At 38.4% G+C, this 25,835-nt stretch overlaps 1 protein-coding gene across 1 annotated transcript in view; it reads right to left on the bottom strand.

The window, feature by feature from the left end:
- Positions 1–25,835, bottom strand: part of VSNL1 (visinin like 1) — a 90,318-nt gene that overhangs the window by 34,322 nt on the left and 30,161 nt on the right. Inside the window, 1 exon segment of the mRNA XM_062606398.1 lies at positions 14,382–14,548. Coding sequence (XP_062462382.1) covers positions 14,382–14,548 — 167 coding nt within the window.

Raw genomic sequence — 25,835 nt, 5'->3', positions numbered from 1 at the left:
CTTGTAACAGATTTGCTGTGGAAGTTACCAAGAGAGAAGGAATTTCCATACAAAAGACAAAAATTATTTGTGAATATATTATCATCACAAAAAAAAAAATATAGTTGTAAGGACATCTGTCATTCTTTTGCAGATTATATCATATGTTATAAACCAAGAACCTGGTAAAATGCAACCCAAGTCTTGGTCCCACAAAAAGTGTCAAATCTCCCATGGATTTGAACAGGACCACTGGCTATTCAGTGTGTTAATTTATAACCTCATTTAAAGACTGCAGTACAGTTCTTCTCAGAACCATGTCTTTTATTTCAGATGTATAACATTAAACATGGAATGGATTGCCTAGATAACGTCCCCACTGCCAACATTCTCTTCACCATCTATCTTGATTTTTAAACCAATTAGGTTTAAAAAAAATATAATTTTAAATGTTCCGAGTTTACACTTCTGCAGGTTCAATTTTTTCTCTTTTTAATTTCCTTTCACTCCTCAAACCTGTACTGTTTGATACCACACCATTCATATAATTGGCATTAGTGCCCCCCCAAAAATTAAATAAGAAAATGACAAAGGAAAAACCCCTAAACTTCTGACATAGTAAATTAAAAATGCGTACATTCAAAGATTAAAAGGAAGACATTCAAAAAATCTTTCTGAAGAAATTTCATTTTAGCTCAAGTAAAAGATTCTGGATAGTTCCATTTCTTAAAATGTTTCTTGGTTCCATTAAGAATGAATAAGGAACACTCAGCTATGCCCATTCATTTTGCTTTGCTATGCAGAATCTTGCCAGAGCTTGTAGACTCATATTTTCACCTATAAGGTCCTCCTTTGCATAAAGAACCAGGCTGGCTTTGTCATGTTGCCTTTTTCTTTAGGTAAAGGAAGAGAAAAAACAAATTAACCAAGCCCTCATCATAGGCTGAATGAGCATAACTAAGAACAAGCTTCTCATTATGTTGAAATCACAGCATCCCTTGACCAACAAGGCAGGATTGCAGAAATTCAAAAGCTGAAGAAAAGGACAAAGGTACAGACATCACATTATGCTCACCACTCACATAGCCAGTGTCCTAGGAAAGAAGGAAATGAGCTAGCTGAGAAGAAAAGCACATTCGGGTTAAGAAAATGATGGGGACATATGTCAAGACCTTGCATGCTTGAGAGCCAGGACTGTGCAGGAATTTGGAGATGCCAAGGTTGTATCCTCTGGCTACTCCATGAAGGAGGGCACTTTACTCCTTGGGGAGAAAACTTGCTTTCTCATTGTATTGCATTCTGTGAGTTTACCCAGTGACAGCAAGAATTAAGGCCTTAATACAGTAGAATCATAGAATAGTTAGGGTTGGAAAGGATCTTAAGATCATTTAGTTCCAACCCCCCTGTCATGGGCAGGGACACCTCACACTAAACCATGCCACCCAAGGCTTCATCCAACCTGCCCTTGAACACAGCCAGCGATGGAGCATTCACAACTTCCCTGGGCAACCCATTCCAGTGCCTCACTACCCTAATAGTAAAGAACTTCTTCCTTATATCCAATGTAAACTTCTCCTGCTTAAGTTTTAACCCGTTACCCCTTGTCCTGTCACCACAGTCCCTAATGAAGAGTCCATCCCCAGCATCCCTATAGGCCCCCTTCAGACACTGGAAGGCTGCTATGAGGTCTCCACACAGCCTTCTCCAGGCTGAACAGCCCCAACTTTCTAAGTAGGCTTTAATACTTCAAAAGTGCATTTTCAGTCCATCATGGATTATAGTAAAGAACTATTCTCACTTTGGTCAAACTCTTACCCTCCACTATGATGTTTCCACTTCACTATGCATGTGACTTGTGCACTGTTACCACTCTCTTTTGCAATATGGTAAATGATCTACAAAGGAACTAGGGATTGCTTTTCTTGAAAATACATTCCCCCCCTACCCCCCGCTGTTCTTTTGGCTCCCAGACATCTTGTCTGCATAGTAACATGACTTCATTTGTCCCTTGACCCAGCTACTACACCAATGTGCTGCAATAAAACTTGGGAGAGACTTCAGCCAGCAAGCTACATGAACTGACTCACACCACACATATACAGGACTTCCAAGGAATTTTTGTACTGTTTCAGGCTTTTAATCTACATAAAAAGGAAGGAGAAAAGGTTCTTGCCCACTGGGGCACTTCACAGTAGCATGGGCCATCCCACAGAAATCAGCGGTCCTCCCAGGACTGCATACTTGCTTTCATAGCAAGAAGAATATTTCTATGAATCTGGAAACTTAAATATAGCCCATAGTGTTCTGGCAACATGTAAAATGCATGTGCATGAGCCCAGAATAGATCAGAGCAAAGAAAATGATTGAGATGAACAATCACATGGAAATAAAGAACATTGGGTACATGTATAGGAAATAGAAACAAATAACTGAAAACTGCCTGAAGGCAAGTACTATTGGTGACAACGCAGGGCTAATGTTTTCGTAGGGATTAACTGTTCAGGAGCACTTTTCCCATGTGTAAAGCACAACATGCTTTTTATTCAGATAGGTTGATTTGGCAGCCTCTGTATTGCTAGCAAAAACTATTTATTGCACCTGTGCAAGAAAAGTTCTACCCTTGGATAATCAGAATGCAGTTCTTTTATCTCACACTGACAACTGCCCGCTGGATAGAGCTCAAGAGCTAATTTCCCACTGGTAGCCCACTTCTATAGGGTGCCTATTAGAAGTTTGTGTGTCAAATGAAGCATTTTCAAAAGTCTTTAATAAATTTGATTACATGTCAATGTAAATTATATACTGAATGTGTTAAATTCAGCCTTTGGAAATGGATTTGATTTCTTTGGGAAAATGTCATTATTCCTACTGAGAGGTAACAAAGAGGCACACCTCATCAAAAGAAACTGCTGAATACCAGCATTTACCTTTTGTTAGCATTACTTTATTTTTTTATTAGGTTTTATTGCACTGAAACTGCTGGTAATTTTCTGTATGAGCAACTTAATTTCCTGAGAGTGAAAACAGGGTTTCCTTACATGTTGCTTTAGAGGATGTGCCCTTTTTTATGATTTTTCATGCTTCAAAGATACCCCAGGGTAGTAGATACAGGAAGAAGAAACTGTCATTATTCCACCTACCCTTGGCTGTACATTACAACAAACCCAGAATTTATGTCTCTGTGAAAATAACATCAGGTCCACTAAACAACACTTTCCTGCTACAGAGAAACACTCCAGGGGAAAAGAAGCTTAAAAATAAATGAGCAGATAGAGCAATACACCATAGAGGCTAATTTGTGGCACAGATTTCACAATTCTAACACAGGGCCACTAATTTGTTGGGCTTCCCTTGTCATATACCACATTTAACTGTTGCAACAACTAACTGATAGATAAGTAATTGCTTCTTCAAACCAAGATTCATTTAGGACCTTTAAATGTAATTATTACCATTATAAATTTCCATTTTCAGAATCCTATATTGTAGATCAGTATTTTTTCCAGCTTTTTAAGAACCACTAAATACTGTAACTCAGAAAATGTACCTTTCTCAGGCCAAGTGTTATCTGAACTATTACTTTTCTTTTTCAAACAAACAAATGCTATGTATTGACATGATAGTCTAAAAAGTCAAATACTAGAAACTGTAACTTCCTAAATAACAAGTGGAGTGTTAAGGCATACCTTGTTCTACACAAATGAACAACAGAAGAGATAAGATGAAAATTATGTGTGCAGTACCACTACTGTGAAGCTGATGCTGAGCAGTACCCTCCTGTGGCTTTAGATATACATGAAGTGGTATGACTGTATTCCTCCAAGAAAACTTTAGGATTTGGTGACCACTAAGCAACTGTGAACAGACTGGTGTATCACCACATTAAGTGACTTGTCCTAATTAAGAAACCAGGAGAAGTTTAATATGTGTATACAATGTTTGTACCAAGTTTACCAACCCATGTGTAACATAAGACTCAATGTGCTGAAGATGCTTTGTACTGAAATGTAGAAATAGAACCCTGAGGAAAGGAGTCTTACTCCTGAATTAAGCTAGAAGTGTTCATGGGGTGCAGGGGAAGGCATCCAACCTGCCAAATTGCCAATAGCATCTGTGAGAGGGAAAGTGGGACACAGAGATTTAGTGGGGGGAATAACTGCATTCTTTCCTGCTGGGGCTCAGGCATGTTTGTGTGGATAGGGAGACTCTGAAGGGAACTCGAGGATATCTGCATTTCACTGGGACCACATCCAAACAGCATCACTTCCAGCTACCCATGTTTAGCAGCTGGCTCAAATGCAGCTGGCTGGAGTTTATTCTGGTGAAAACAGATCCATGCTAGGAGGCAGGACATCTCCTGAAGTCATCTGCTGGCTTTACCTGTGGTGTCCTGGGATGCTTTCACAGCACAATTTCTTGTTTAAACAACTGGTCTATTCTTAGACAACGCCATCATTTCAGTTACATGGTTTAATTACATAATTATCTGCATTGACATGCATTATAAAATTAGGCGCTGCAACTGCTGCATTAATAAACACCAACACAATTAAAAGTGTTTCCAGTACCAAAAAAGTATTTAGAAGAGGGACACACATCTAGTCAACATGGACACAAGAAACAGTGGTAGATGAAGCCTGTGAACATCATAGCAAATTCAAGGACTGCTCCTTTTAATCAGTTCTGTATTTTGTTTTGGCACTAACAGGAATGACATAGCCGAAACTCATCTATCTTGGGTTAGGGCTTTAACTTTTTAAGGCAATCTCGTTGCCTGATCTGTTGGGCAAGGAGGATCAAATTAGTGAGTATCTATCAAAGAAAGCTGTGAAGAGTCATGAGTATCTACACAGGTGTGTGATTTCCTAGTAAGGGCTGACAGCAATTTTAGAGCATATCTTCTCAAGTGAAAGGGGACACAGGCATGTAGAAATAACTTTGCAATTGAATATACTTCTGTTAAAAGCTGCTAATAAGGTCCATATAAAAACTTACTTCAATTAATGAACTAAGAATTTTTAATTATTTTTAATAGCTTTGTTAACATGGAAATAATCCTCAATTAACTTTGATAAGCACTTTAAGGTGAACTGTAGTGCTGATTTACACTTCTGCTTACACTGCTGATTCTCTGGACTACAGGGAGATTTTATTTAAAGCTGCATGTTCAGTTCCATGCAACCAGACAGACAAACTTCACAACTTCTTATATAGGCAGATTTCACACTAATCTCTTCTGAGAATGTTTTGTGTGTAATTCGGCAAAATGGCAAAACCTCCTCCAGTCAGTCTGAATCTCCTTGTGTTGATTACTTTCTCTTCTAAACCATATGTTTTTTTCTCATTTTTTGTTTGTGACTGCATATAAAATTAAGATAACTAGCTGACTGTCATGCCAACTAGCAGTAAGTCATCTCAATTCAGCAATCAATCGGTTTGTCGGTGCAAATAGTCTATTCTTATGAGCCTTAATTAAACATGAAAATATGGAAATTTACTCTCATTGAAGAAAAAGAAAGTTATATCCCAAGGTACTGGAAACATTCAGACTACGATTAGTAGAAACCTGACTAGAATCTTAACTAATGACTACATGATAATAAAAATTGCATTTAATTTGGCAACAAAATGAGCTCCGAAATGTCTCTCTATACCACAGAACCCTGAAAAACACCTGACATTTCATTACCTGCATAGCTATAACTATGCCTGACACTAGCAATAGCAATTTGCCATCTCAAAGTACCACAAGTAGATGGAGCAGACTGAGATGCAGCGCACGGCTGTAAGAGCCACAGTCCAGATTAATCAGACCCCTTTAATTTTTGGAGTATTCACACCCAGCTACAGTGACTCACAGCTGTCCATCTGGGAAGATCTAGAAGTACGTATCAGGTAATTTAATTTTCTGAAGGATAGATGAGTTCCCTGAAAGAAGAGGGGGAGAGGCAAAGCTGAAGCATGACGTCAGAGACATCACATCAGGGTGAAGTGACTTGTTTCAAAGCACCAAGTTCCCATCCACACTTTATGAAACAAGAATGCTGTTTTCAGACGTGGGTACAAGTGACATATTGGAAGCAGACTTTGATACTAGAGGAAAACACTTAAATGTTTTAAAACAAAATACTTTAAAATAGCACTACAAGTGCTGGAACGAAGTGCCCTGGTTTCAAAGGTTCCTTCAGGAGCTGTGTAATACCAAACAGCTTTTTTATTTTAAACAAACAGAAATGTTCATAATTCAAGAAATGTGACAAACTGAAGTCCCTGAAAGACCTTATTTGACTTTGTCTCAAGTTAACAAAAACACATGCTTACTTTAAGGATGATGCATTTTTCCAAATCAAAGTTACTGAAGACCTAAAATACAGGTTTCCACTAAGACACAGTCACAGTTTAACTATAGAGTGCAGATAGATCACAGTGTAGATCTAGAGTAGCCATCTGATTAAAGTCTGGACAAAATTGACATTCTATAGTGTGTACGTGTGACCTCAGGAAGTCATTCCCAAGCCATTCTGTAGGAAAAAAAACCCTCTCACTCAAAAGAAGTAAAATGAGGGTCATTTATGTTTTGACCTATGAAAGAATTTCAGCCCTGACCCTGCCAAAAACATCAAGCAAGTGGTTTAACCTTTTTGTATCTCAACTGTCTATACATAATACAGAAACTATATGCTCCATTCATGGCTATTTTATTTAGATTGCAAGGGAAGGGAATATCTGAAAAAAGTACAGTCGGTATCATCACTCCTTCACTCCACTGTACATCCTCAATGATTTTCACTGGCTTTGAGAACACTTTTTTTTTTGTGATGGGAAAGAAAGCACTGAGGTGGTGTGAAGGGAACCAGGAAATATGAAGTTTCAGGAGAAAAACAGCCCAAAACACTTTTTACGACAGGCTGGGTAAAGGGTGTGAACCACCAATCAGTTTTGACAACTGCTCTGAGGACTAAATTGGTAAAATAAGCATTGTTACAACAAATACTAGACCTGAAAACTGTAACAGCCATGGGACTTGGGTTAACAATGGCTCTCTTCCTCCTGCATTACCCTTCAGAGAAATCATAAATGTATTAGTGAATCCAGTGTTTTGCTACAGAAATAATTACAACATCCCTCGAGCTTGGAAGGTTGGACTGAATGAGCCCCAATTGTCCCTTCCAATCTCAACCATTCTGTGATTTTATGATCCCAAATTCATTGTTTTGCTTTCTCCAAGGAATCCAACACAGAGCAAAGCTGAGCTGTAAATGAACAAGATCTATAAAATACATAACAGGTTTTGGAACTGGTAAGTATCCTTCAAAATAAAAGATGAAGTAAAAGTAATTTGCATATTATTGTTGGAAAATTTACACAGCCCAGATTCTTTGATCAGGCTATGTTGGAAACTAGGGCAGGCATGTAGATGGTGAGATTTTTGAGCATTCCAGGCTGGATCATCTTGCCCTGGCTGCACATACTCTCTTCAATGGTTTGGACTTGATGTTAGAATGCCTCCAGGAACCACATATAACCACAGAATTACAGAACTACTCAATACTTATATATATAAGTATTAATAATACTTAGAGGTTTGGACTAAACCTTCACATCCCCACGCATCTGCTGATGTTGTAAGATGTGGTGATGCCTTCGAATAGTCTGTCTGCTTTCTGGATTCATGTGACCATCATTCCTGCCTCTCACAGAGAGGGTGTCAGCGTATGTTACCGAATTGTTCAAGCATCAGGAAGATTTATCCCCCTAGCCTGGACACTCCACAAGCTGCTATTCGTAGCAATTAAGATTTAGCTATTTAGATTTAATCTCTTAGAATTGCCTGACCTCCTCATTCTCTAGATTTAGTCTCCAGAGATCGTCTGGAGGATATGGGCCATTATGCGCTCTGCAACAGAAGCAAACAAAAATATATTTTAGCCTTTAAAATTAGCCACTAGCCATAATGCTGCAAAAACAAAAGGACTTGTCCTTCTTTGCCTCTGATACTGTTTTTTTTACTAACTTCTCACCACTCATCCAATACAGACTTAGGTTTTGAGGAACTGCTGCCTTTAAATGACAGCTAGCTATGTGTATGTTCTTTACACGTGATGAGAGAAGCTCTTCAGACTCTAGATCCAGCTGGTAGGACTGGACATTAATGGAGTTTGCACCAGACTTCACAGGATTAAGGTCACATGATGATAAACAATTTCAAGAGCCCAGTACAGTCCTAAGTGCTTAAATAAGGATCAGGAATAAAACTCTCATTAGCTTCAGTGAGATTATGATTTCAATTTAACTGACTCCATTTTACCTTGTTAAAGGCTCTTAGTATGCAGCGTTGCGATTTACAACCAGAGTTTCAGAACAGTTTGATACCCACCATGCTGGTCCCCTAAAAAGCAGGTTTCATTTTACTGTGTAGCTTAAATGAAAATCCATGTTTATTTACTGAATTTTTTTTTCAGTATGGTTGCTGATCTGTTTGCTAAAAGCTTTTTAAAGATGTTCCTTAAAATGATATTAAGTCCAGCCATTATTTTTTCCACTAACAGCACAAAGACAGAAATGCAGTAGAAGAGCATGTTGCCAGTATCCTCCCCTTCCTCAGATTATTCAAAATCAGTTTCAAAGTTAACAATGCCTTACGGGTTTTTTTGATTTTGGTTTTATATTTAAGAAACATTCTGACCCTTTTTTTAAAATCCATGCAGCACAATCTAGCATCTGTTTGAAACATATAATAAGCCTCTTATGTGGTTTTCTAGTAGACCTGCATTTTGGCACAGCACCTGCCTATTCAAGTTTATGAGAAGGAGGAATAATGGCAAAAGCAGTTTTTCATGGAAAACATCCAGACAACAAGATGAAGCCTTTTTTTTTTTTCTTTTTTTAACCAAGTCCTGCATTAAAAGCAATTGCAATCTCTTTTGTTTTTAAAGTTATCAGAACCCAATTTTAATACAGCTTTGGAACACTAAATATCCTGAAAAGCACTCCCTTGTGATAATGATGGACCGCAAATACATTTGCTTTTCAGCATACTGCCTTTTGGATTCTACTGTATTAATTTTCCTTTAACTTTCACTGCACTTCTGGTGAAAGGTTTTTTTATTCCTTAGGAGCATTTGTTGCTAATGATTTTACTGTAATTGTCTCAAATGTGTAGATTTGCAATAAGTGCTTAAGGAATACATTAAGAACGTCTATCTCACAGATAGTTCTACAAACTCCCCCAAAAGCAGAACTTCCACTGTGCCAATAATGTTACTGTCAGGTTTTTCTAGCCTCTATCTGCCTATCTACATGTGTGGTGCTTCTTGTAGAGCAACCTTGTAATGTCCCTGGATCAGAGCTATTTGTCGCTTTACTTTTTTTTTTGTCTGATTGTCTCCAACCTAACTATAATAGTTCCATTATTCTGAATCAGTCTTAAAAATTCAGTAACATAGCAGCACTATTGACCTGTTTAAGGATTTTTAGAGGCTTGTTTATAAATAGATGTATATGATGTTTTCTGTGCTGTGCTCAAATTTAGGTGGTGCATCCAACAAACATACTATCATGTTGTCCAGAAAGACGGCTAGCACCCCAGATGTCATCTTCTGGAAGGCAACAACAGCATGGGCTAAAACCACTGTATGAGCAGATATGTCAATATTTCGGATAATCTGCATGATTTCAAAACATGCTGTAGCACTTTAGCAATACAGGATTGGTATAATATAACTATTAACTGCTATAATATTCCTAAAAAGTGCTCCTATTATAGGGAGAACTTCAGTGGCCAAACCACACTCATAAAACCAGCACAGCTCTTCCAGTTCATAGAAATGATCCCAGGAAAATCAGTTTCTGCCAGTGCAACTGCATCTATATTAGACACATCTGTAAACACAGCTGTGCTGTTCTGGAATCCCAGTTCTTCACAGCCACTGAAAGCCTGAAATCCAGTTCTAACCTAACATTTTGAGGAGCTTTGTGCCATCTTTAGAAAAATGCTAGTCTGCCTTGAAAATCTGGATAGAGAAAAAGAGGCTGCAAATATACACACTTAAATTTCAATGGATTTTTGAGATTCTTTTGTTCTATGCATATTAAATGAAAGACTAAAAATCAATTCCCTTCAAGGCAGGAAATGTGAGATAAAAAGCCAAAAATATGACAAACCATTTAATTGTAATTCATCAAATAGCGTTACTACTTTTTTCATTTAAGCGTTATATATAAAATACCAAAACATACCTAAATAATAGATGTGCAATAAATTCACAAAGTCAATGACTTTATTTAATGCTAGCATTACATCTTGATCACTCCTAACCCTACCCTTCCAGTTAAAGGACCATTGGTGCTTGTTTTTGTCATTAGTCCAGAGGATATGCTTTTCATGTTCAGTGACCCAGTTCCAAGAAGTATCACAATATAGAAGTCTATTTTTCCCTTAATAAACATGCACAATTCCTGTGAATATTAGCATTGATTATACACACTTACACACTCTAGGGCATATTCATCCAAATTCAGTGAACTGAAAAGACCTGAAGGAAAATGTATTTGGCCCTCTAGACTGCAAGAAACCCTAAAGAATGATAGGAACAGTCCAAAATGCTTTATTGGCATATTTTATTTTAATGACACTTCTGAATATTAACTCCTTCAGCTCTCTGCCCGCAATATGAATGATGTTATATGTAAGCTAAAAGAATTAAGGGCTTTTTAGGATAGAAATATGGAAAATGAAGACAGCAAGCAAGGATTAAGCTTAATGGTTACGATATTCTCTTTGAAGATGGAAACTGTAGGTTCCAGCCTGTCCAATGATATTTCCTAAAGAAAAAAAGGTGAATTCGGATATTGCCAGCAGCCCAGGTGGGCATCTCTCATCACAGGTAGAGCAATGAGAGAGTGAGCAGTGCAGACTCAGACTCCTTACAGGGACATAATAGTGGATTCAGAGTTTTCTACAGCTTGATGAGTATTTAAACCACTGTAGTAAAGGTAATGCACAAACATTGTCTTTGTTGCTTAACAGAGAAAGTAAAAGGACTTGAGTCACTTGGGCTTGCTTTGACTTCTAATGCCCTAGATAGTTCTCTGCAGGAGAGATTTGGAAGATACAACTCCCAGTATGAAAATACATGTGTATATACCCTGGAGAAATGTAGAACTTAATATAAATTCTTGTCCCAAGCATCACCTGATGGGTTTGCATTGGCACATTTGTTTACAATATGCTGGCTGGAGTTCCAGCTTCCCCAGAATGGTATCCACAAATTTCTCCCCCTCCCATACTCTGTGCAGACTGTTGAGACAGCTAACTCAGTGTTTCAGCATTTAGGTCTCATTTTGACTCTGGGTTGACAGTACATAAACAATTCTTCAATAAACTGTTTCAAAAACTGCTGAATCATTCACCTCATTCAGCACCACGGAGGGAAACATGAGCACTAACAGCTTGCCACAGATTCCGGATCCCAAGAACTGATTGCAGACAATGCTAAATATGAAGCAGTATAACATACATTCCTGCCTATTGGCTGCTTATTTAAAAGAGGTGTTCTTGGCTAAATGTTTTTATAGACACTTGCAGTAAAGGTGTTGCAAATAATTATTCTGTAGAGGCCAACTATGTAACTGCTATTATTTTAAGCGCTGAATGATTTGAATAATGGAAATTTCAATAGCAAAGGCTTCCAAGCCAAGCTAGAGTGATTTCCCCTTCAGTCAATACAGCTTTCATCTACGTCAGTAAACAGCACAGTACAACTGATGCAAATACATGGAGTGGAAGAGTTAGTGTTGAGGACTTGACATCCGTATCATACGTTGTGGGTGTTTTACTTCAGACCAACTCCAGCTTATTAGCTGACATTAGATACAGTGATACATTAGGTGCAAATTTAATAAAAAAAAAGAAAGGCAGTTTCCGTGCCCTAAGATTGTGCACCCCACTCTGTAATTACAATGGAGGAGAAGTGGAGGTAACCAGGAAATTCGCCTCACAACATTGCTCCTGATATAATCTAAAAATGCTTTTTTCTCTTTAAGCCGAAGATGTTTTCTACTGTGCGTGAGTAGAAGAAGAGCTTTCTTTGCATCTTAGTTAGATGACCAACACCCTTTTATGAATACACATGAAAGTGCACTACACAAATATCATGAACAAAGAAACAATGTCATCTTAATAAAATAAATCTGAATTGAAGGTAAGTCCTATATTTGTTTTCCAAATATCCTGATTTATGGAAATCTTCAATAAAACCCAATTTAGACCAACAGATAAATGTCATCCCTCCCAACTCTAAGTTCACATAGAGGAATGACTAATCAATACATGCTTCATATATTTTCCTACTGAATATGCATTAAAGGAATTTAAATGCTGTAAAAGTAATCGTAATGATTGGGGTCTCCTGCTGGTGGCTCCTCCTTGAAAGATCAGATTTCTCATGTGGGGTTTTCTCTGCAGCCTGAAGCCAAGGCAGGCAGAACGTCCTCATTGGAGAAGTCACCACCACAGCCAGCTCTCAGGTTATCAGCTCCCCAAAGAACCTAGGGCCATAATTTCACAAGCATTTCTATGACAGAATAAGAAGTAAAGCTTTGGATTTACTACAGCTAATTGTATTTGCCCTCTGCAAAATTAGTATTTTGCTCTGCATATAGACATTATACACAGAATGACAATAAACTGGACTAAATATATGACAGTACCATTACAGAGTAAACCTCAAAACCCATAACTACCAAAGCAAGGGAGACAATCTTATTTGATGTGCATATCTAAAAATGTGTGAGGCCATAAAACTAAAACCTAGATATTGCAGATTAGTAACACTACAGCGCTGTCTCCAAATTTCAAGATCAAAATACTGCTGTGTTCTTCAGAGTATTTTTTGCACTACCATTTCTGTAAACAGGATATTGAATTTACACTCTGCTATTTCTTTATGAGGGAAGTGTCTTGTGAAATACCTGTGAATACTTCAAACACCCCTTTGAAGGGAGAAAGTCCTAACATTTTCAAGCTATAAGAAGATGCGTTTCCCACAGCACACAAAATCATTAAAAAAATAATAAAATAATTCATTTACTGTGATGTGCCAAAAAGAATATAATGATTTCTAAGTTAAACACTTGATCTATCTCATTAGGAATCCGTATTTTGTGAAGAGCATTTACTTTCCACAGAAACATATATAAGAAATTATTAGATGTCTGATCTTGCTGGATGTGCACTGTTTGAAACAGAAGCTATACGTTGTCGGTCAATAACAAACAGTACCTTCAGGCACTGAAAATTCTTTCATCTGAAAATAACACTCATTACAAAGTCAGCCATTTCTTAAAAAAAGAATCATGAGGCAATATCTTGAGCCATAAACATTAAGACAGAAGCTTATTTATGTAAGCTGGAGTCAGCAGATTTTGTTAGACCATTCAATAGAAGAAAAAAGGGGGTAGGTAGTAATTTGCAGAGGGATCTGGTTCAAGGCTGAAGAAATTTAGGAAAGGACTGCAGCACGCATTTAAGGGAAAAGACAGTCCCATCTGTCTGCAGAAATTGTCAGTGGGCTTAATATTAACTGCTGCATTTGAAAGGCTTTTTAATTTTTATTTAGCCTCACACTGTATTTATGAACCGTTCTGATCCTGCTGTTCATCACTGCCATCCAATATTTTAACTAATTAAAAGTACTTTGAAGTCTCTGACCTTTAGGCAGGCACTCGATTCTGAATTAAAATATAATCATCTTTGTAACATGAATACACTCCTTATACTATCCCCATGCTCTTCTTGTTAGAGAATAAATACATAATAAATGTAAGGAAAAGACTACAATGAACTTGATAAAATAACAAAAAAATAAGAAGAAAATAGACTGAGAAGCCTGGTTTTCCTTTCCTATATAGCAAAGACAAAGAGACAGCAGGGAAAAAATAAAAGCAATACTTAGGATTTACAGAAAGAAATCCTTTCTGCACAGTGCATAATGCATCTGCAGGACATACTGTCATGGAATTTCAACACTTTTTCTGAAACCAAAAGGGCAGCTTTTCATATGAGTAGGTAAAGCAATCACAGGTTTATATTCCAGCAGTATCACACAGGTACGGTGCTGTTTATTGAACAGGATCATCTTTAAAGGTGAAAGAAGGCCATAAACTACAGAATGTAGAGGATATGTTTCTTGTGTGTAAATCACAGCTTCTCTAAACTTTTGGTTCTGACCACTGAAGCTACATGAATTGCTGGTGTGATGAGCACTTTCTGTTTATCTCCTGGTCTTCACCATTGCTTCTTCTAGCAAAGGTACTCTTTAGTCCAAGTGACTAGCAGCTCCTGACCCCATTACTTAGCAACCTTCTACAGCCAAATAACAGGAACTTAATAAACAACTTACTTTTACGTAGAGCTGTTGAAACTCCTCAAGGTTCAGTCTACCACTTGGACAGTCCTTTAGAAATCCTTTGTACCACTGTTTTAGCTCATGTTCATTGAACTCCGTGCTCTTCACCAGATCTTCCATCACCTCAGGGGCCAGCTTGCTATTCTGTTTCCCCATTCTGCCTTAAGAAGAAAAAAAATAATACAGTTAGCCAAATTGCTGTGTACATTTTAAACTGGAATTAGTGACAAAGCTTGAACTCATCACTTGTTTCATACTCACTGCTGCTTTTAGTCAAGCACAACTTGACAATTCAATAGTGAACAGGAACCTAAGCTATGCTTGAATATGAGAGGCTAAAAACAATGTAAAAGATAACGTTCTTCTTTCCCTTAGAAGTTTTAAGGCCTAGACAGACTGCTCATTTGCCTTCAAATTACGTAATTTCTAGCTTTTCTTCACCCTAAGGCTGAAAAAGAGTATTTAACTTTTTATTTGAATTTAGCAAAATTTTTTCACAGATTTAGGCATGTCCACGATTTCCTATTATACTTTGTCTTGCAAATCTCTTCTGATACAACACCTATGTTAGCAGCTATTTCTCACAAGTAGGCGGCCATGGAAAGACAGGCTTCTAATGTCAGCACCAAGTGTTCCACTGGGAGGAAGGAAAATGAGAGGCCACACACTTGGTCTCAAAAAATGGTTAAATCGAACTGGAAAATAAATGTAATTCTTATACGTATGCACATATATATGTATATATGCAGACATGTATATGTATGTGTGTATGTCAATGTATGTGTATGTATATATTTACTGCACAATGATACACACTAAATGGTTTATATTTAAACACTGTTAACTCTGAAGATATCCACATTTGTTATTTACATTTTGCATACACACTTATAAATATTAAACATAAACCACAAAGAAATACAAAATAAGCACGTGCATATAGATATGTAATTTCAGTACTGTTCACGTTGGCCCTTTGAGATATTTCCAGGTCCTCTGACATTTGACCAAGTATGTCCTTTGAGAGGATTTCTGAGAAATCATTTTCTTTAACTTTTTCTACTTTACTACAGTTTGTTTCATGACAGGAGATGTCTTTCAGTTGTTTTTTAATCAGATGACAGACAGTACTTAACTTGTCCTGTACAGAACTGCAAAATGATGAATAATTTCTTTCCTAAGCCTAGCTTAGCATTTCCATTTTTATCTCCCAGTATAGCATGTCTCTAATGACAGCACCACACTGAATGCACTGATTTTTAGTCCATATCACCACCCATTTCTGACACTAATTTACTGCTTTTGTCACATTCCCCTATTTTGAAGGGGAAGCTTTTTTCTTCTCAAAAGGACATACTTTGCTCTGTTCCAACAAATCAATGTATTTATATAATTTCCTTATTTTTTCCTTTGCACTTGAGCAAGTGCAAAGTTAAACATTCTTTCTGGTCCATGCGTGGCCAACACATCCTCTGATGCCATACCACCAGCAGCATCATATTTCCTCCTGAAACACGTCATGGCCCCCCCTCTCTTTTGGCTATGGTCCTCCCCAGTCTGTCCTCACCTCCTCCCACACCCCCCAGCCCATCAAGACAACCAGGGCTGGCAGCAAACCTCTTTGCCAAGACAGTACACAACTTGGCCACACAAACAGTCCCGACACCCAGAAGGAAGATGTCTTTCATCAAAGCATTCACTGGTACAAATCTGGGAGATTTGAACATTGGAAAGTACAAAATGCCACAAACCATCAGGCTAGGAACTCCAGACAGATATATGTCCATGCCTTCGGGACACTGCTGTTAGACAAGTGCACTGTGCTGTGCACAGATGTAACTGGAAGTGGGAGTGAGCCGCCATTACCTGGGGTGCCTCCAGCAAGCAGATCTTCCTTCACCAGGCTCTGCACATCCTCCTTGTACCAATGCTGCAGAATGCCACAAGTGCTCTATTGCTCAAGGCCCTGTATCTTCTCTGAACCCGCTGCAAGCACTCACCGAGCTGCAAATTAATGGCAACACACTACTTGCTCTGAACTTACTTTGAAGCTTTGCTCCCATCCATGTTTTGGTAAACAGTACAAATATGGGGGAGTCTAACCTTTCAGGTAATTTCCATGGCCTAATTGTAAACATAGATGTCCAGAAATTAGCCATTTTAACTAAATGCTGGGTTTGCAATTTATATTATTTAGAACAATTGCCCCAGCTTTATCCTTGGAATCCCCACTTCTCACGTATGGCACTGGCCTAATTTAACATAATCTGTATTTAAATTTCATGGAGACTAAAGTATACTTAGTTATTTCTTTAGCTCTAACTCAGATGGCTTTTTAAGTAAATAGACTATTTCAACAGACTATTTTATTTGTTCTGATCTTTAAGGGGTCTGTTTATTTCCCCTTTTTTCTTTTTTCTACATTAAACTGTTACCTTTTGCAGTCATCAGATGCTTTACTTAGGACCCAGAGGATCCTTAAAGATTCTCATCAATTCTAGTAACTACCTTAGGTAGATTCATAAGGCATCTTCTGGCTGTCTTACTTTAGCCAAGTGTGCTTTTACTTGACTTTTTTCACCTGGATTCTTATCCCCATTAATATCTAATTCAACAACACTTGCACATGAAAAGAAGCATCTTCAACAGGCAAAAAATCCAGTTGTTTTGACTGACAAATTTTCTGTAATAGCAACTTTTTCCTGTATTTATCATGTCAGCTTTACAGCCCTTGGACTTGACACTACACAGACGTGGAAGTAGAAGGAACCTACAATCTCAGCACCACCCTCCAAAGGTACCTATGCTGTTTTCAGTAGTGTTGACACAAAACATCATAGAAAACGGAGTGAGTCTGCACAAATGCAAGAATACATGAATAAAGAACTGGATAAACATATCCACGCATAACCTTTTCTATTATCAGATCTGGAGAAACAAGACACCAATTTTCTGCCTCTGTGATACAGGTCTACTTTTGGTCAGCTGCTTGTTCTGCCATGGGCTGTCCAATAAATCACAAACAGCTTCCAGCCAGCCCTGATGTACCTCACCATATAATAGCCTCCAGCAAATGAAAACAGCAGTTTACATCTTGATAAAACACTTTCAAAAACTAATTTTTTTTCCACAGAACCAAACCAATATTTGAGGAAGGCATAATTTGGGACTGCTGGATTCCGTACTCTTACTCGCTGCTGCAGCACAGCACGATGCATAATCTGTCAGGATCTGTTTGAGACAAGGGACTGAACAAACTGACCAAGCTGGTCACAATGCCTTCCTGTAATTAGAGGCACTCATTCTTTCATCTCGCTTTAAAGTTCTTTTCTCATGGAACTGAATTACAATCTGCAAGAAAGCTCAAGAGTGTCATATAATTATCAAATATAAACTCACACTTCTGGCATTGGGAAATCTGTCTTATTTGGGAATAAAAACTCAAATACATAGATTATCTAGTTAATCATATTCTAACATCTTCTAGAGTTTCATTGAATTGCTTATTATTATTGAAAAAGTACAATCACCCATTAGCAATAAGTATGCCACTGCCAACACATCTAATTTTCTAAAATTAAAAATATTTTTAATTAACTTATAATCATGGTTTTCCAAACATGTTTTTTCCTTGTGAAAAATCTATGAATAACCATTAGGAAAAGACAGGAGAGAACAGCTGCACAATCACTAAGTTTTCAAGAGGTCACTCATTTCTTTGTTTAATAAATGTTATTCTTTTAAACTATAAATTTTCTTCCAACTTCCATTTTTCCTAACATACAATGTGACAATCCAAGCACTGTTACTCATCTGTTTTCTGGTTGACAAAAATCATGAAAGGGAACACACCCCACCAAATAGCAGCATACTTTGATTCCAAACCACCATGGGGAAGAGATCTATGATAAACAAGGAGCCATAGTACATGGGTTGCACTTGGCACCAGTAAAGGTGTCAAGTCTGTTCCAAATGAGCATACTCTGGCAGAAGAATGCTTATTAATACTAGAAAGGGGAACAAAATCCAAATTAGAGATTAAGAAAACCACTAAAACTCTATTGATGTGCCACAAGTAGCAACAGCAATGAAGGTTTAGTTTTAAAACACATTCTTTTGGCTGAAATGCTACAAAGGGGCTGTCAGCTACCCAAAGAAATAAGCTTTTCAGAAACGCTCAGTACAGTAGTACTTCAATACTTCATTAAGTAACACTTTAATTGCTGCTTTTACACACTCATAGGAAGGTCAGATTTAAAAGATGGAGTTTTATTAAACAACCGACCCCCAACCTGCAGCAGTCCAGGCTGTGCCAGCAGCAGGCAGGGACAATATGAGGCCATATTTGCTTGCTCTTTGCCCCTCTGGGCCTCAGGAGGTCCATGAACAGCCCACCTGGGAAGCAGGAAAGGGCTTCAGCAGCTACTGAAAGTCACTCTAAAATGACTGAGCAGCATGGCTAAGCAAACTGCTTTTATATGATTTACTGGGGACTTTGAAGGTAATGGGCATTCTGTCACATGCAGAAGACAGTTCCTCCAGTTTTAAGACCATACCAAGTTTTAAAGCCAGTTTTCCCTGTTTGTTTGATACCCCTCCTGCAATGCCATCACGTGTCCCACACCTGGTGTTTCAAAAGCTCTTCACTCTCCACACAATCTTCATCCAAACTTCCTGGCCAATGTGAAGGTTTTTTACCTGGGATATTTGAAAGCAATTCCTGCACAGAATTATTAGGTCTGCCTCTCCCACTTGCCTTGCCAGTACTAAACTGGCAGTGTGAGTACAGTTTTACAAATCAGAATTTTATTAAAGACATAACAAGAAGGAGGGACACGGGGAGAAGTTAAATCTCAATAGCAAAACATGACACTTACAGAAGCTTGTCTGCTGTTCAATGATTCCAAAACACCCCCAAAATGTTGCCCATGCAGCTCCATTCCCACCTGTTTCCTTCTTCCCCTCTGCTCCGCTTTGCCCTCCTCAGCAAGTGTTCAATGTTCAGAGGGACCAAGTACAAATGTAAATCCAGCTGTTCCTAAGGAAGTAAACTGAGTGCTGCTGAAGATCACGTATTTGTGCTGAAAAAAGAACCATATCCCTTTGAGAAGACAGCACCAACAACGACCAACTATATCCCTAAAATGCAGTTTTGCGTCATTTTGCTTGCTTTCCTTAAACTCAATGATATAAAACCATTTCATTTTCAAGTTGCATTAGAAAATGTGTTGCCAGGTTGTGATCCTTCCCCTCTACTCAGCACTGCTGCAACAAATCTGGAGTTCACCAGAGAAGTGATGAAGGGACTGAAGCATCTATCACACAAGGAAAGACTGACAGACTGTGGCTGTTCAGCTTGGAGAAGACTCAAGAGGTCTTACCAATGTGTGTCTAAATACCCAATAGGGTAGACAAAGACTGCAGAGCCAGTGGTACACAGAGACAAGAGGCACGAACTGAAATTCAAGAAACTGTATCTGATTGTGAGTAAACACTTTTTTATCATGCAGGTGATGAAACGCTGGAACAGGTTATCCAGAAATGTTGTGTACCTGCCATCCTTGAAGATACTCAATGCCCAACTGGACACAGCTCTGAGCAATCATCTCCAGCTGCCCCTGCTTGATCAAGGGGTTAGACTAGAGTATCTCTGGAGGCTCCCTCCAACCTCAGTGACTCTGTGAAACACTCAGGGGAAGAAAATGGGGCAGTCATACCACCTAATGTTTTGTATCCATAGTAGCTGTCTAGTTTCACTAAATTCCCTCCATGGGTAGCTGAGAGGAAAAGGGCTCATCTCAAGGAACACTTGGAAAAGATATGCTGGTGACTGCAGTCACCTCCCTCTCATCACTAACTCCAAGAGTGCAGGGACATTCACCCTATGTCCCCGCACACAAGCCCCTAGCTGAATAGGGCTACCATTACAGATAGGTAAGAGACCATTTATCTCAGTATATTTTGGTTGCTTTGACACCTGCCCATGTTCATGCTCTTGTTTTCGCAGCAATCCTGCATGAGCTGCAGGGGGTAGTCAACCAACATCTCTGCAGCCTCATGAGGTCTCTGCATTAAATGAGTTTGCTTGTATGGTGCATGTTTTTGTTGCTCTTCCTTGGCTCTGGGAAATGGGAACGAGTCATGTGGACTATGCCAGAAGCAAATGACAACGCTCACTCTGCCAGCTCAGCTGTGCTGGCAGGCACTCATTAGGTTGGAAGGAAAGCTGTGTTTCATCTCCACCCCTCTGCCCACTCCCAGCCTACAAGTTCCCACAAGAACGTGATGAGGCCTGGGGATAACATGTGAAAACCAGGCATTGAACAGGCACGTGGTGGGTGTCTTTTCCAATCTTTGACACAATACAAATCTATAAACAGTACATTAAACACTGTATAGACTGCAACATAGATACATATATAGGGGTAACAAACCCCCAAACAATTAAATGCTAGGAAAGCAGACAACTATGTCTATAATCTACAAAACTAGAATAATCTCCATGCTATTTTTGAGCAGGCTATTTATCAAATTTCCAGCTATGTGCTGATAACTGTAACTCCTGACAGCTCCTAGCATTGCTCCTTTCTCCTCAGGCTACTTCTGACACTGCTTTTTCTCTACTAATGTGAGCATGAAGCATAACTAGAAGCAGGCTATCAATCCACACAGATGCCTCATTCTTTCAAATACACTTACTGTTTCATAGAAGGGCTGGAGCACTTCTGATATGAAGACAGGCTGAGAGTTGGGGTTTTTCAGCCTGGAGAAGAGAAAGCTCCAGGGAGATCTTGTTGAGGCCTTTCAATACTCAAAGTGAGATTTTAAGAAAGGCTGAGAAAGACTTTTAGTAAAGAGCACTTAAAGATGGAAAGCGACTTTTCACCACGGGCTACAGTGATAAGACAAGGGGCAATGTTTTTAAACTGAAAAAAAACAAGTAATTTATATTGAATACAGGGAGCACATTTTTGCAGTAAGGGTGGTGAGAAACTGACACAGGTTGCCCAGAGATGGAAGATGCTCCACCCCTGGAAGTGTTCAAGGCCAGGTTCGGTGGGGCTCTGAGTAACCTGATCTACTGAAAGACAACCCTGCCCATGGCAGGGAGATTGGATTAGATGATTTTTAAAGGTCCCTTCCAACCCAAACCATTCTGTGATTCTAAGATAAGGATTTTTGTGTGTATGTTTGTGTAACACCATACTGAAGTTAGAAGCAGTCATAATTTATTGCTGACATTATAAACCTCAAACTAAGGGTGAAACAAACAGGCTAGGTTCTGATTTATATTACACCACAGAAAAAACCTGGAAGAAATCCAGTGATTTCAGATACTTTACCGGCTTTACCAAAGATCAGATTCAGGCCTGCAATCTCTCCGTGTAAAAGAAATGGGGAAGAATAGAGAGTAATAACATTAAGGAATGCAATTATCCAACTGAATTGAATAATAAATGGAGAAAAGAGGTTTAAGCAAAAGAAGAGAGATATATTTTTAAATTTTATTTGCAATGAGATGGATATTCAATTAGATTCAAGCAATAAAAAAACATCTGAAAGGGTAAAAGCTGTGTAGGAGGATGATCTAACATAACAACAACTGGTATGTAGGGTTTTTTTTCTCTAGGTGACTAAGAAGCAAAAATTGGATTTATTTCATTAAAAGTGAGGATTTCTGTCGAGTCTGGAATAAAAAGAAAAGGGAGTTCTCCACAGTTTCAACATGAAAATCAAGGGCAGTGCCAGACTCAGGAGCAGCTCCACTGCTGATGCACCCCTGTGGGTCACAGTAGTAGGGCTCTATTCAAAGCCCAGTGCTGAAGATGACAGCTTGGGTAAAAGCTAATTTGCAGACGTGTGGCCTGAAGTACACCACAGGGTCATATTTCTGCCCACTCTGCTCAATTGCTTACATGTCATAGCTGGTTTTCCTCCTTTGAAAGTAGACAGAGAGGAGGTACGTAGCATAAAGCAAAGACTTAAGTGGGTTGTCCAACAAGACCCAACTGCTCGGAAGAGCTTTGAGGCTCTGTCACTTAGCTTTAGACTTTGAGAGACAGGGAAAATTCCCTCTTTTGCTTGCTCTTTCTCTCAGTCTGTTTTTACACTACAAGGAGAGTATCCATATTGCGACAGAAAGCTTAGGCTCTGAATGATCAGAAATCCTTAAGAAAATTTTTGCTTTCTCCTTCACTCTGTTACTTGGTTTTGTTGCATGCCATAACTCAAACTTGCTTGGTTTTGGTTTAGGTTGTTTTGATTTTTTATGTCCACTTCTCTAATATTTTGACAGAATTTGGTGACTTATATGCTCTGGAGAATTTAGTGACTAATTTCTGAAGAGAACAACATGCTTGTTAATGCTAAGTGTCAGACAAACATGTAAGTACCTCTGGTGCCATAGTTTCATTTTACTATTGGCCAAGCTTCTATCAGCTGTGGCGATCAGTAGGTTAACAAGGAGGTGTGAATTGAGGAAGAAGCCTTATTTTTCAGCAGTGAAATGAGTGTTTTCTTCACCAGTCTATCTTCTTCAATTCTGTCCTCATAAAGATTTTAAAATGCATGCAGAATATTTACTGGACCTTTTTGTAATAATTCATATGCTGAATACCATTCCAATCGCCCGATTATCCAGAATGCTCCAGCACCAGAGCCTTGATTCCAGGGACTACTTTGCTATATAACTTCACCCAGTAAAACAGGTTTCGTTTTTTTCCTAAGATTATATTCTAGAACATGGTTTCCAATAGGCTTTCCCTCATGAGATGCCCTGATGTGTTAACAGAGAAATCCAAAACCTCCTGGACATCACTCCAGTGAAGTTCACTCTAGTTCAGGGTGGCCAGTAGAACAAGTTACATGGCAGCACTAATGGTCACTTTCCAAGTCTTACATATCAAAAGAGTGGCTTATTCAATTCTAGGTATTTCAGTATTTCACCTCTTCTGGGGCAGCTGCGGCAAACACCTTTTTAGAGGGGGAAGACTGACAGGGCATGCCTGAACATTACAGTTTCCCTGAGTGGGTTCCAATCTTCTTCTGGAACAATAGGGTAACATTTATGTAGACTGTAAACATCCATCTAGGGTTTTTAATGCCAAACTATATTATTTCCTCTGTCTGCAATATATATATTTTTTTGTACATAACTAGTTGTAGAGACTAAAGTTAATTAAAATGTTGTTCTTCTTTGAGATGGTCATGCTTGGGGATAAGAGTTTTTAGATTTTAGCCATTGCCTTGACCACATTTACATAATCACACCTTTGTTTTCCTTAGTTTTTCTTTGGTTTTAAATATTCATTTATTCTGTTGTAGTTGCCTATAAAAATTAATACATACTTTCTCTCCACTTATATTACAGGAGATCTTATTTGCTATCAGTTTGTTCTATTGTTAGTCTGAAATGTCATAGTACTCTTATGTTTGATACGTGAAAAGCCAAATTCTCTAAGTTGCTGTGTTTACCAAGAGGTCCTTTTATTGCTCACCTTCCAGCCTTATTCTGAGTTTGAATCCATCACATCCCCTTTTTATGACCATAAGTCACTGGGGCTTTACTTAATGGTACAAAATTCACTCTTCATTTTAATCTATATTCCTCATCACAGCACTTAAACAACACTGCCCTACTTTTCTGAAAAGGTGGATTAACCACATCAAACATTAGCTGTTTCAAAAGTCATTTGTCTTTGGTCCTTCCGCAGCCAATGGAGATGGCAGAAGTGATTTCTGAGTGATTCACCCAATGCAGAGAGAGATGCCTGGAAGAGGCAGGATGAATACATGCATACTTATTTTAAGACAGGATGAATCACCTTCTGCAAATGTCTCTTTCTTTCTGCTGCTTGTAGAGGCAGCGTTGTACTTTCTTAGATCTGACTGGATTTCTAAATGCTTAAAGTGAAGCAAGAAAAATCCTACCTTGCTAATTGACAGTGGATAACCTAGAATCAAAATGCCATTCATGATCTCATTAAGAAACACACAGATTTGCCAGGGTTGATTGTTAATCCCATGTACTGCAATCTTTATTCAGATGTCATTAATGCCATTCCAAGCACAAATGCTGCTGTACCAGAGTCTTTCCTGAATTTACTTCCATCAAACCAGTGAAAAAAAACTAACTCTTTTCCACCCTTTTCCAGGCCCCCAAAACCAAAAGTTTACTTAAGTAGCTAAACTGCAGAGATTGGGTTGCTGAAGGTTGCTCCATTATGCCCTTGTCATCTCATGTTTTTTCCTCAGTACAGTCCCATGCCAAGTAAAGTCCTGGCCTCAAAGAGTAAGAAAAATATATTTTTATTATTATTAAATACAGCATCATTTTGTAAGAAATTTCATTCTGACCATCTAAATGCTGTATGAAAGCTTGGTCTTCTCCAACCAATTTCTAAAATCCAGCTCTCCACCAGTCTCTTTAGCAGCTATGTCCGGCAGCACACGACACTGTGTCATTGTTCTGGATTCACAAGAAGTGGGCATGGTGAGCACTGTATGGCCCTCCTCCAGTGTCAGCTGGGATTAACAGCAGCAAGATCAGTGCCTAGATCGTTTTCTCTCTGTTCCCAACTCACAAAGCAGTGGCAGGGTCTCTTTTTATCTTGTTGATGTTCCTGTGTGGTGTAATTACAACTATGACTGACAAAGGATGGAGTAAAACTCTGAGTAGCGGTATCAGCTTATAGTCTGTAAATAGTGTTGTGGTAACAGAAATATATATATAAACTAACACATACAGATACATTTTAAATATTTTGCTTCCATTCAATTTCTTCATTAAAAAGGAACACTTAAGCCTATGGAGTTAGCTTGCTTTTGCACATGCATCTACGATGGCTGTGAATCAGCTGATTTCAACTGATGATTTTGACCTGTGTGCTAAACAACTACAACTAAAAACCACATGACTATACTACAACAGTTCTTAACAGAAGTGGTTAGCAGGAAAGCAGATCACAGCTTTTTATTTTACTAAAACCCTTTCAAAATCAAAAGTGTTTACATCATTGTGGCTAGTGATCCATTGGTGCAACACTCACCCCAAATTCATTATAAACACATCGTCAGAACTATCCCTTGTGACTGCTTCAGATGGAGCATGATTAAATGCAGAGGAAATGCATTACTGAGAAGATGAATCATGATTCTGCAAAACAAAATCAATGGCTTTACACTTTTGAGTTGGACACTGAGGGACAGTAAAAAATGTTACTTATACAAGGAAGCAAGCAAATTAATCACATAAACAGCTTAAACAGGAAAAACAGACTGGCAGTAACACTATCAAAGAAACACAGAAGAAAACTTGAAAATGTTTTCTTAAGGTAGAATTTTCAAATAAAAATTTCTCCATCATACTACTATGAAATGCAAAGTTTTATTTCCATCCCTTTTGATTTTTAAGGTTTGGAATAAATGTAGTAATTTTAATTACAGTGG

Source organism: Pezoporus occidentalis, unplaced genomic scaffold, assembly GCF_034315485.1.
Source record: "Pezoporus occidentalis ecotype Australia unplaced genomic scaffold, CSIRO_AGI_Poc_V1 ctg96, whole genome shotgun sequence".
NCBI classification, from domain to species: Eukaryota; Metazoa; Chordata; class Aves; order Psittaciformes; family Psittacidae; genus Pezoporus; species Pezoporus occidentalis.
The sequence above is the reverse complement of the archived record's forward strand: the minus strand, read 5'-3'. Positions and strand labels throughout refer to the sequence as shown.